The 13,041-nt window shown below is 46.6% G+C and overlaps 1 protein-coding gene across 1 annotated transcript; it reads right to left on the bottom strand.

Annotated features, from left to right (window-relative positions):
• Positions 1-12,665, bottom strand: rspo3 (R-spondin 3). The gene is made up of 6 exons (XM_023807577.2): positions 11,856-12,665; positions 6,372-6,569; positions 5,820-5,966; positions 5,322-5,468; positions 5,036-5,221; positions 1-903 (listed from the first exon to the last, which is right to left on the bottom strand). Exons 1-6 carry the CDS (start codon positions 11,947-11,949, stop codon positions 713-715), a joined length of 963 nt encoding a protein of 320 aa, XP_023663345.1. The 5' UTR covers positions 11,950-12,665; the 3' UTR covers positions 1-712.
• Positions 12,666-13,041: the final 376 nt, after the last annotated feature.

The raw sequence follows: 13,041 nt of genomic DNA on the forward strand, positions 1-13,041 counted from the left end.
TACAAATCCAATATTCTTTATTTGACGTACAGAAGCTCGGAATGACGTAATGTTGCTTCACTTAAAGCACATAACCTACTGATACAAACAAGGCGAACCATTTCTCCAACCTGAAAAGGATGAACGAAGATAGATTGAGAAAGAGACGTATGAAGAAGCACTGTCTGTTCTCACGCTGCTCGTGAATGAAACCACACAGAACTGCTCAGTGCCTCATACAGACGCACGATAATCCACATGCAGCCTTAACATTGGACATGTGTCGAGGCAGAGGCCCCTCTGCACATGCTGCTTTTCAGTTACTCAACTGTTTTTTTCTATATGTCTAAACGACAAAGCTAAATAATGTCATGGAACCTACATTCAAACCTCGATGCAATGTTGCACCTGGATTAAACAGGTACATCTTGATCCAAAAATAAAAGTACAACAGTCCCATTCACTTCTTCTGCACCACGCGCTCCTGACCAATTACATTGGCAGGTATGTCTCTCTCGATTCTGATTCGCTGTCCATTCTGGAGAGGGGGGAGGGAAGGGGCCAATGGGGATGGGTTGAGGGTGGGATGGGGAGAGTTCTCAGCGTCTACTGTGCCTTGGATGGCGAGTGCCCCTCTCCTGTGCATATACAGTATATGCTGAAACCATACAGGTAGCAGCAGCACCATCTCGCCAGACAAGGGAGTGAAGGGAGGAGGGAGTCTGAGCAGCCACTAGTGCACAGCGCCCTCTGTTGGTAGGACCGCCTCCCTGCTCTGCCCCCTCCGCCGCCGGTGCTCTGTCTTGTTACGGCTCTCCAGCTCCTCGTGGTCCTCCAGCTCCCCAGCTTCTGCGTGCTCCTGTTGGCTGTCCTGACCCTCCTCCTTCCTGTTTTTCCGGTGTCTCCGCTCACCCTTCCTTCGTCCTACAGAGGAGACAGGGGCACCTGCTGCTTTAGCCAAGTCCGCCAGGGGAAGAACCACTACATGCTGAACTGAGTGATACCTTTAAGGACCAATAAGCGTTTGTGGGACAGTTTTCCTTCCCATTGAGCTGATGGAGTACTTTTAAGGCTGGTGGGGCACAAACTCTGACATGATACGTGAGGATCGAGATGAATTCAGGCCAGTTCTGGTTCTCTTACAAAATGCAGTAGCTCAATTTTTGCACAAAAATCCTTAAAGGAATGAGAAAAAAGAGAATAGACCTTTTGAAATGCATCTAAGAACACTTTACCCTTTGCATTAGTTACTCATAGTGCCACAAAGCACAATATGCCATGGGTTGGCTCCCCATCCTTGCACCCGTAGCCTTTTTCAGAAAATGAATGGATGGATAGATGCTGAATGGTGCTTTCTATCTTAGATTAATCACCAGACATTCAGAAACCACAAGTAAATAAAGAAACAAACAAAGAAGTATCCTTCCTGGGACAGGCTCTGGTGTTGCTGCAGCCCAGAACTGGGGGGCGCTGCGTGGTTCGGCAGGTTAAGCCTCTATGTGTGTGATTAGATGGCTGTCAGCTCCAGCCCTAACCTTGGCAGAATAGTCACATGTCCACAAGCTGATGAGCAAGGCCCTTTGGCCCCAGCTCCAGGGGTGCTGCGTGCTGGCTGACCCTGCACTGCCCACCCAAGCTCTCACTCGCGTCTGATGGAGAGCAAGAGCATTTCCCCACAGGGGATTAATAAAGTGTCACTATTCTATAAATGCAGCAGACAGATGGATGGAATAAAAATATCTTCCACCAGGTGTCACCCTTGGGCTGTTTTTCTTATCCATACGTAGTAGAGCTTAATTCCTCTGCTGTGCCAATCTGAACCAGACATACAAGGGCTATACAATCTGTAATATCAGCACACAACATTAAACATAACATGTTAACCTATGTGGCTCTTATACTATATCATTTATTACCTTTGGTTTATTATCAAATATGGGATTAAGCTCATGTACTACAAATTGAGAAAAAGCTTAGAAAGATGCGGGAAAAACAGAAAAATATTCACGTGGGAGGTGAGTGTGTTCAGCAGCCAACACAGTTATTTTTTAACCCCCTCTGCCTTTTTTTAAACACCCCCCCCCCGCACCGACCTCCGGCCCAAATCAGTTCCATCACCAGGACGGCTCCCAGGTCAGGCCCATGATGGCCTCCGTGGCCCAGGCTGACCCACGCATTCTTTGCTTCAGCCCCTGCGATACTGAGACCTGTCAGCCAAAGTGTTTAGTCTGACCCCCCTCCCAGCCCAAGAAATAACAAGAAGAAATGCTGATGCTGAAAAGACAGAACTGGTGTGCTCCTGCCACAATCCTGGGTGGGAAACCTGCGGCTATTTTCTTAATTTGCACACCCCCCATTTTATACTCATGGGGAATCGAGGGATTGAGCCTGGGAAGAGAAGCCAATATGGAGAATCGTGTAGACTTGGTCAAACAGCAATGAAGGGTGGCATTCAGGGCCTATTCTGAGTTCTGTTCCTTGGTCACTTCCTGGCCCTTAAAACCAACAATTCCACATAGTATTAAAACCCAGGATACGGTGAACTGATACGTAACGGACTATCTCACGGTTAAAGGGAGCTACAGACAGCATAAGCACATATGAGTATATGGCATAAATATCTACTGGAATATGGCCCCGATGCGAAGGCAAAGCCCATTCCGCATGTTTACCTGGCGCTTCCTCCCACAAAGCAGGCCCTAACGTACCCCCGTCTCTGTTTGAATCGTGGATAAGAACTGCTTTCCTCTTGAATTGAACACCGTACCCCACAACACCCCCCCAAGCAATAAACAGCTGTCGTCATTCACCTGGTATTGATTGCTACTAATTACAAGGGCAGGGAGCAGCTGAAGGTCCTCTGGGCAGAATTTGGCATAAGAATCACCTCCGCAGCACCTCCTCATGGAACAAGGGGGTAGGGGCATTACACAGTAGACATGGGGGGTTGTTTGGGGGTAGGGGCATTACACAGTAGACACGGGGGGTTGTTTGGGGGTAGGGGCATTACACAGTAGACACGGGGAGACTCCTTGCTGGCAGATATGCTAAACGCACGGGGCGCTGTTGTGGGGTCTGCCTGGATTAGGGGCACTGACTGGGGCTGCTGCATGACTGTTGAGGGACTCTGAAGGGTCGAGATGCCTGCTCCTATCCGGGGAAGGCGTGAGGGAAGATAGCGGAGCAGCGTGGAAAGCAAATTAGGGGAGTCAGTGTAAACACAGCGAAGGGAGCCAGAGGACGGGCGTAAATATTTACGCGGCGGAGATTGGGCGCGCTCACACAGGAAGTGTGCATCGTGTCACAGGGGGAACGTGTGTGTGCTCCGTGCTGCCCCCCCCCGGCGATGGTCCATGGGGTTGGGTGTGTGGGGGGGGGTGCCTGGAGACAGAAGGACGGCAGGGATGGGGGGTTGGGTTCATTAAATGTGAATTTAGGGAGGCAATAAATGGAGACTGATGTGTGTGGTATAGGGGGTTGGGGGGGTCGCCAAAATCATTCTGGGGGGAGGCCTGATGAGCCTCAGCGTGAGCAGAGCCTAAACACAAGCTGAGCTGCCCGCATTAGGACAGATAATTAGTGCTAAGCAGAGGTTACGGAAGCCAGGGGTCGATAACCGGGCCGCCCTCTGTAGCATGTAGCCTGAGCTGGGGGGCCCGTAGAGCTGGGGGGGGTGGGTCTTCCAATGATAAAAGAAACTTAAAACTTAAAGCGCAGATTACAGGCATCATCCCATGGGTGTCTTTACAGACCGTTGGGGGGTGGGGGTTGGGGAGAGGGCAGGGCAACTGCTGAATTTAGCGACTGACTTTGTCTCCTTGTCCCCAAACTCAGGAGTCAGCCCCAGGGCCAATTCTAACGGGCACTGTCATCAAAACGCATGCTTTACCTCAGACATGCTATTTAAACACCTATAGCCTACATAGTTTTTAAAAGACAGATTTTTTTACCACAGATGAGTCTTGCCAAGAACAGCTTGACGGTCCCTGCACACCCCCAAAAATACTTAAGGCCAAGTCCAGCCTCCCCAGTAGCTGTTTTCCCGTCACCGTCCCTTGCGTGTCTCACTAGATCCTTACACTTCTGTCGTGTGTGAGGCCTACAACCTACAGCTACAGCTACAGCTACCCCTACCCCCATCAGCACTGCACACTCTCCCCTCGGTGTGTATCTGTCCCGGCTAAACTCTAACTCTGGCCCACTGCAGGCCCACTGTTGCAATCCGATGAATCACATCAATGGATGACAGAAAACAGTGGGGGGAGGGGGGAATATGCTTTTCTGCCATAAAATTGTCTAAATGTTTATTTTTTCCATTTGGGTTAAAACAATGTGTATTCCACTAATTATCTCTTAATCCTATAGTGCTTTCAGACATTAAAGTCGTTCAGGAGTTGGAGTAGTTTCGGAAACATAAGAGAAATAAAATTAGCTAGCTTCTTTTGGCGACATTGCAACTCAGAAAAGACAAACACCTCCTGGAAAGACCACTGGCAGCCATAGACTCACTGAGAGAACAGAACGAGTCCCCTTTAAGTCTGTTCATTTTCTGGGGTGCAAATGGCCGTTGAACCTATACCGAACCCAGTGGCAACCCTCTGGACCATGCACACGAACGCAACCCTAAGACTGGAACAGCATGTTATGGCGCAAAGAACGGAAGCTGGAACTGGCATCCCAGTAGAACCAGCACAAGGGGAGGCTATGAACTGAGCATAAATCAGAAAAAGCAGAGGAATGATACAGGCATCGGGTTTCTGGGGCTGGGGGGTGGGAAATGCCCCCCCCCCTGCGTGAGCTGCGGGGAAACACAGGCACATACAGCCCTCCCCCCTGCCCGAAGATGCATGAATAGAATCAATACCCTCACTAGCTGCCATACCGCAAAAGCAATAACAAATCTTCCTTAAACCGCAGCCTGCCTTTCAGATTTTGTTTATTTCTCCTGTGTTTACAGTCTGAAGGCACCCAGAGAATGTGGCTACTTCCACCTGGAAGTACCAGAACATATTTCCCAGCAGTTATGTTTTCATCGATTCATTTCTGTGGTACCTACCTGGACATCTCTTCCTCTTGACGACACACTTCCTGGTCTCCGTTGTTGGGGGACAGGCGTCCGCATGTGGGGAGGCCTGCCGCAGGATGTCCCGCCCCCGGGACTCCTCGCCACGCTTGAAGCCACATGTCTTGCCCCTCCGAGAGCAGGGGCTCCAGTCACTCCATTCGCCCACGTCACAGGGCACTGCAGGAGCAGGGGCACAGGAGAGGATGAAGAGCAGGGGAGAAAGGCAATTTACCGGAGAGCCATGGCTCCCTGCTGGGGTGGGGGGGGGGGCGCTCACCTTGAGGGGTGCACTCTCTCAGCTGCTCTTTGGGCTCGAAATTGCTGGGGCAGGTTTGGGTGCACTGCCCCTGTAGGAGGTAGAGGCCCGACCGGCACCTGGTGCAGCTGTCCTCATTCAGGCAGTCTTCGCAGCCCTCTGTGCAATCTGTGGGGCCAGGGGGGGGAATCAAGCGTCACAGGTCAGTCAGCAGCTCAAATCAAATCAATGCACCGACACGATTCCATATGGCGGGGCTCTTACGCATTATATATGGCATATATGCAAAACTCCTGGCATGAAATCATCTATAGAGCAGTTCAGGCACAGAATGAGGTGTGAGAATAGAGCAGTGGGCTGGCAGATTACTGCTTTAACAAAAACATGCTATTTCAATCCCTGTTGTTTTTGTTCCAAAGCCCAGCCGCAGATGCTGCATGAAAGGCCCTTCGAAAGTGCATCTAGCTGAGCGAAGCAGACCTAGGCTGCAGACGCGTCCGCGTGTGGATGGACACTCACCGTGGACACACTCCCTCTGCATGGTGCTGGGGATGAGCCCCTCGGGACAGGTCACGTGACACTTGCCATGATACAGGTAGTATCCTTCTTTGCAGCGCATGCAGAAGTTCTTGTTGAAGCAGGAGTCACAGTTTGACAATCCACACTCTGCAAAGAGCGGAAGGAGAGTCACATGGTGGTTGGGGGGGGTACACACTCAGGGCACACAGAGGTCACGCATGAGTCTGAATGCCAAATACAGGCATATCAAATGACAGGTAGCGGGGATGGATGGTGAATAGGAAACTGTGGAAACAGTGGAAACTGTACGCTCATGTGAGTGGCTGGTGGCAGATGTGCTGGTAGGCAGGATGGGAGGTAGGAATTTTGGAGGGAAAACTCATTAGTAGCTGTTGATAGTTGTGTGAGTTGGTGTTTTGTGATTTGGTTCAATGGTGGTCGATCACGGTGAGGTTTATCGCCGGATGCATTAAAGGCAGCTGCATCGCTGCCTGCGATGGTGGATCCGAGTGGCGGGAGGTGGTTCTTCCGGCAGCCGCAAGTGTAACTTACTGGTGCACTTGTTCATGTCGGGGGAGCGGGAGCGTGTGCCGTAGTAGCCGCTGGGACAGGAGGAGACGCACACGCCCACCTGCCGCATGCCGCTGCGCTCCAGGAAGAAGAAGAAGCGAGGCTTGCAGGACAGGCAGCCGTTGGCGGCCGAGCAGGTTAGACAGCCTCCATGACAGCCCCAGCTCACCCCAGGGCTCTCTGCAAAGCGAGGAGCGCGACTCAGTGCGGGCACAATAACTTATTATATAACATTAGCGTGAGTAACACCCTTTTTTCCCCATGCATTGTTTCAATCTTTAAGGGTTTATCTGGCGTTTCGCTGGCTTTTCTCTGCCCCCACTCAGACCCCGCTGTCCCCTTCACCAAGCAGAAGAAGCATCCAGGGAGCCAGAGACAACATTCCCAAAGCATCGCAGGGATGCTAACACACACCAGAAGTTCGGCATTTCCACAGGCCTTGCGTCCAACGCTACGACCGCAGAAGACAGCGAGGGGAGTCAAGGCAAGGCAGTAACTATGATGCAATGCAAATTGAAGACGACGTGAAGATTTTTTCAATAAAATCAGAGGACATTACAGTGGCAGAGCTCTCCAAGAGCGTCCGGCACGCTATGTGCGTTCTCACCAGACGGTTATTTGCGCTTTGCAGAGGCCAATCAGATGCGGTGATCAGTGTGTGGGACCCCCCCAAAGGGGCAGCCATGGAGGCCATGACTCAGTACACGCAACATTCCAGAGACATCAGCCACACCTTCCCCTTCCCTCCACTTACACAGCGATGGCTTCAGTGATTCACTGGCCTGCTGGCCCCCTCATCCCGCTTGCTTAATTGCTCCAGTAACAATGACCCCTTCATGCAGCTTGGGAACACACTGAGCAGCTGACATAGACCATAAACTGCATCCATAGTCCAACTCGCAGGTGTGCATATGAATTATCAGCTCAGTCGGCACGAATGTACAGACTGCAAGGCGGTAATAGTTCAGACTTCTGATCTGAATGTCTGGAGCTCAGGGAAATTCACTTTCTTACTTTAAACTGGTCTGTCTCACTTTTATAAATAGATATAACTGTAAAATGTATTAGGTAGGGGTGATCACACAGTTATTATTTCACATTTTATGTTGGTGTGAGAGGGTGTTAAACAGCCGATTGTCACATTGAGAAGCCAGAGAAGATCACTAGGTAGTCAGGAACAACTCTAGAGGCATTTTATCTGTCTCTTTAACAAATAAAAACTTGTACGTACGCTACGTTTGGACCAAGCTGAGACTACGCAATCATCTCATATCTGCTTTCTGCTTTTCTTGACGTAATATACCACAGGCCTGTAAATCAGGGCAGAGACGCAGAAGCCTCTCTGTTCCTATCATGCCTTATACTAGGTAAAAGCTAATTTCCACAGGAGCTCGTAGCTGTCTGTGTTGCAGACTTTTCCTGAGCGGAACATGCAACACTGTTGTGAGGCCATAGTGCATCGTTGTTCTAAAATGATTCAATGACTTCTGGTTTGTTCAAAATAAAGAAATTCAATTAAAAAGGAACAAATAGTTGGGTAAGTTCCGAGGTGCCGATCACCCCCATCTGTGATTTAGAGCCTTGCTAACTGGAAGCAGGTGGGTTTAAGACAGCAGAGTTACGGGTGAAATCGGACCTCCATTTGGGAGCAGACCACTGCACAGCCTGGCTGCCTTGGGGCGGGGGGGGGTTTGGGTAACTGCCCAGCAACTCTGTAGGGGGTAACAATATTACTGTCTGAGATAATCCATATCAGTTTTGAAGCTACTTTTATTTTGCAAGAAAAAATGTTACAAGTTTAAGTCATAAGGGTGGTATGTTCATATTTCTGTGTGAAGACCAGCGACACATGCATTTAAATATTTAATTCATATTCATTTAAATATTATGCATTGATTTTACTTGGTGTTCCAATCTTCTCTACTTGATGATTAACCCGTTCGCTATTCCTTTCCCTCTAGTTACACCCTTGTAGATTTCTGTCAATGCTGCTGCCTGTTGGTTTTTATAGTTATGAATCGGTGTGGCCGGTGGTATGGTAACATGGTGCATTGTGGGATTTTGGGTATGCCGACAAAAAAAGGCGTTCAGCGAAATTTTTTATGGGGACCCCGCTGCTCAGAGAACTTCATCACCAAAGTTTCCAAATACAGGAATAGCACTGCTTTTGAAAATGCCACCAAAATGCCCACTGCTGTGGAATAATGTCTGGATGGAATGAAAATTTGATATCGGCCAAGCCTAGATATGGGACGGCTTTACAGTGGTGCTAGCAAGACCGGACAGAAGGATTCATGTCATGCACGGTGAGTGGCTTCAGCTTCGAGCAGGGCAGCTTGTGACTGCCAGTGCCGCCGTCTTTGTTTGTCCCCGGCCACATCCCAGCCCAGACACACAGCCTAATCCTTACTCTCCTCAGGCTCAGCATTTTCTTCGCATTTTGCTATTCAGTTGCAATTATTTTGTAAAGAACTAGAATTACAGGTGTCTGTCTGCAATTGTGCATTTTATTACACGAAGGGAATTCTTTTATTCATATACTTACATAGTATTATTACCCATTTAAGCATTTTTTCATTAGTTCTCAGTTAGCAATGTAACCTAGACAGGCTGTTTCACATTTAGGGTAACTGCAGTTAATTTACTCACACGTGTTTCTCCCCTAACCAGTCCACAACTGGCATAATGCAGCGGGATTCTCCATTTATTTACTGTCAAGAACAATATGGCAACAGAGCAAAATTCATCATGCTTTTTTTGCTTTTCACCAGACATCCCCCATAATGCTCTGGGGTTCCCTGCATTGTATCCACAACATAATCCCTGTAGTGGGTGCATATCCCAAACTTTACAATAGGACATGTGGTTTAAACTTTAAACAGGGAATGTGTTCTCCACATGCAAATGACCACCGCTTAGAAGGCTTTGTAAAGTTCATGTTACTTCAGGGAGGAACAGACAGACATTGTGGATATTAACTATTTCAGTCAAGACAAAAGCTGACTCAGCAAATAAATGTCTCTGGCTACTTGGCACAGCAGGCAGATTAACTTCTACTAATGTGGAATTCCAGTGTTTGAGATCCATGTCCCCTGGCCCACTCTGAGAGATGACCTCACCCTCAAACTATACTATAGAGAAAGAACATACATAAACAGATACCCCCCCCAACATTGCCTGTATTTTAACAATACCAGGGTGAAGACACTGATTAAAAAAACAATAACAACAATTGGCCAGCAATGTCTCAGAACAGCAGCAGTACATTAATCACAGAGATATGTGGCAGTTCTCACGATGAGCTTTTGTAATACACCCCCCCATCCTTATGATATAGCAACACGCCAGTGACTTGCTCTACAAAGAGAAAGTTGAGGGAGGCGTAAAAACAATTTCCCCATGGGGATCAATAAAGTATCAATTATTATTATTATTAATTACTATGTGATATGTATTCCTAGCTACATGTATCACTGTATTTCTTCAGTATAATTAGAGCAAAACACATATTCATTGAAATTGCATTAATTCTATGATTTAGTTTCGTACACAGTGTAATATGCACAGTTACTGAGGGGTTAATATTGGTTTAGTGGGGAAATGGGTAAATTTGGATCCATATGTTTCATATTCTATATCTTTACGCTTTTGTGGTCAATTAACTTAAGCTCAGTTTTTGGACTTTCGATAATACTTTCAGGATCATTTTTTTTAAAGTGAGAAAGCAAAATTTAAAAAGTTGTCCCAGTTTACCAAGATCCACCCTGAAAGCCAAAATTCTCATTCAGGCGGCACTTAAGCGACACGCTACTTATTGTAGGATTCACTTCATAATTGCTTCAGTGCAAATGGACGCGTACAGATGCTGGAGAATGTTATAGGTCAGCACTGGCTCTTTTCCCCCCCATGAAAAAAATCAGCATGAACAGTTCAGTTTTAGACGAATGGATAAATGTATATTTGACGTTCATAAATGATTCGGAAATCTGTTTTAGTTCAGTGTCTGTGATTGAACACAACGTGATCTTAGAGCGCCTTGTTCTCTAGTTAAGCGATTGGCTCCATTCTATCTGGCCAACACCACATAATCACAGTAGTGGTTTCTTGTACATAAACAAACAAAAAAGGATTTAACATTTAGCTTTATTCTAGACTGACGTGGGTATTATTTTCTAAATATGCTAAGAAAACCAATGAAATGCAGGCGGAGCGAACCCAACTAAAACATGCTGTAGAGTTCCCGCAAAGTCTCTCCGATCGCCTGGCCCTAGCTGCGGGAAGCTTATTAAATACTTATTTTAAACAACAAAAGAGCCTCAGGCGGAAATGCGAGCGGTGTTTTCTCGCAGCAATGGTCATACCAAGAGCTTTGTTAATGCATATTAATTAACAACGACTGTGTTTAAGAAGGCAAACAACCGACGCGCATCTCTTTTTATGCGGAGAGCATCCTGTTGGTTACTTTTCTGTAGTTAAAATATACTGAAACACAATAAATGTCTATCCTCTACTTACTATTTGAGTAACTTCACAAATCAAAACTAACTGTAATTTAGCAGAATGTTTTAGGCTAGTTAACGACTCTACCAACTATAAAAACTGAGCCCATCTACTCAATCGATAATAACAACCTTACATTTTAATTTAAATGAAAAATAAAATTGACACAATGGATATTTTAAATCGTTTAAATCGTTCAACTATTTTATTAAATACAATGAATGGCAACGTTATCTCCGCTGCTACGCGCAGTTGCGGGACATCTCCGATAGTAGAGGGCGCAGTAATAGTGAGCGCGGGGTTGTCCAGACGCGGGCAAAGGCGAAAGACGCGCATAATAATGCCCTGCGATTTACAGTCAGGTGCAATGCGAGGCAACACGTCCATCTATGGATGAACTACGGGAAGCGACGCTTTTGTCTGGGGTGACAGATGCACAAATATCTGCAGGGTTCTGTCCGGTGAATCTTATTCATTAGTTGGGTAGATGAATTGCATGTATGTCATTGCACAACATAATGTGACGCTTGGCGGATTTTTAAATAGAGGATTCGAACATATCGAGAAGCGAGAAAACATCAAAACCTAACATTCCTGGAGACGATCCACTATTTGGAATCTTAAAAATTCCCGGATATAGCCTACCACAAGAGTCTTTTACAGTTTCATCAAAACAAAACTGAAACTTGCACATGTGTAATCATCCAAAACCGCTCTTTTCCTGTCATAATTTAACATATTATCCATAATTAGAAAGTTGCCACTTAATGCGCACGACGTTTCCCTTCATTTAAAGACGTCACAAAATATTTCAGTGTCACTATTCATCCCAAGCATACAGGGTTTCGGGGTTATTTTACTGGCTAACCTGAAATTACAAGGACAAAAAGCAAAAAACAGACGTGGCACTGCAAACGGAACAGGTGGCTATCCGTGAGCATCTCTCATGGCGAGTGCTCTACTTACGTTTGTGTTGCCGGTGTCTGGGGGGGTTTTGTTGGCAGTCAGTGTATTCCATACAGTGCAAGATCAAAACAATGGAGATCAGTTTTAATTGCATAGTAACCCGGAGATGATGCGCTTCTAACCAATATCAAGGTCCTCGAGCGAGATGTGCCTCGGGTTTGGCGTCTACTGTCGCTGCTTAAATAATTAAACGATGTTATTCCTATGAGGAGCGGAAGACCCAGGGTTGTACAGACATGAGAGAAATGTGATTAAAAATGGCCCAATTGTACCAGGGCCGTTTAGAGAGTACCATCCTGGAAAAAATCCACATGCGTGCTGCTAGTGGAGAGCAAATCTGATGACAATCCTTGGGGGGGAAAATTATTCCACCAAAAATATTAAATTGATATTTATCATCCACGGCAGAGGAACGAGAAGTGGTTCGCAAAAGAGATTCAGTGCTGAAGTATAGAAATATAAATATCAAAATTTCAAATTATAATAGCATTATGGAATTCGGCATGATCCGTCCCTTATATTTTCCGACTGACACGCGTTGGAGATGCGCACGCTGCCCAGGTATGCCGACCGCTCAGAGTGCTGGAGGATTCCGCAGCATCCCACTGACTTTCTGTGCTTGAAGATAATATTGCTTTGCTGGAAGATGTTGATATGGATTTTATTACACACGCCAGACGTATTGACTTCTCCGACGCACAATCAGAAACTGAATGGTTCACTTTCCCCGCGCCCGTCTCCTTTCTGCGCCCTGTAACTCACTCTCTCTCCCTTTCTCTGACTGATGACTTAGCTCGGTGCGTCTCTCTCTCATACTCTCTCCCTTCGATCTCCAAAGTTTATTTAGAGGGCGACCCACGTCAGAGACCGTGATCGCTTCAAAAAAAAAAAAAAAAAAAAAAACTCATATTCACAAATCTTCCGGGCGACAGTACGATGCAAAAAGCAAAGTCATTCAATTAATCCAAAAATCGCGTCCCGTTACATTTCCGTTATATTTCCTATAATTCCGTCATTCGTGGATACAAACACGTTTTCTCACCGTATTTGACTTACACGCTAGCGTTATTTCCCGTAAATTCAAACCTATTTTACTAAGAGAAACTCTTAGTTAATACAGAATTACTGCATATAAAATGATTTGTAAGGGGCAGCAAATACAATCAAGAAGGAAAAAACGAGTACA

This window comes from Paramormyrops kingsleyae, chromosome 9 (assembly GCF_048594095.1).
Source record: "Paramormyrops kingsleyae isolate MSU_618 chromosome 9, PKINGS_0.4, whole genome shotgun sequence".
NCBI lineage: Eukaryota > Metazoa > Chordata > Actinopteri > Osteoglossiformes > Mormyridae > Paramormyrops > Paramormyrops kingsleyae.

Coding starts and splice junctions, on each gene's coding strand:
- rspo3 (XM_023807577.2), bottom strand. CDS start 11,949: ATGCAATTAAAACTGATCTCCATTGTTTTGATCTTGCACTGTATGGAA. Junction 5,222..5,321: donor GAGAGAGTGCACCCCTCAAG/GTGAGCGCCCCC, acceptor CTGCTCCTGCAG/TGCCCTGTGACGTGGGCGAA. Junction 904..5,035: donor CAAGAGGAAGAGATGTCCAG/GTAGGTACCACA, acceptor TCTCCTCTGTAG/GACGAAGGAAGGGTGAGCGG.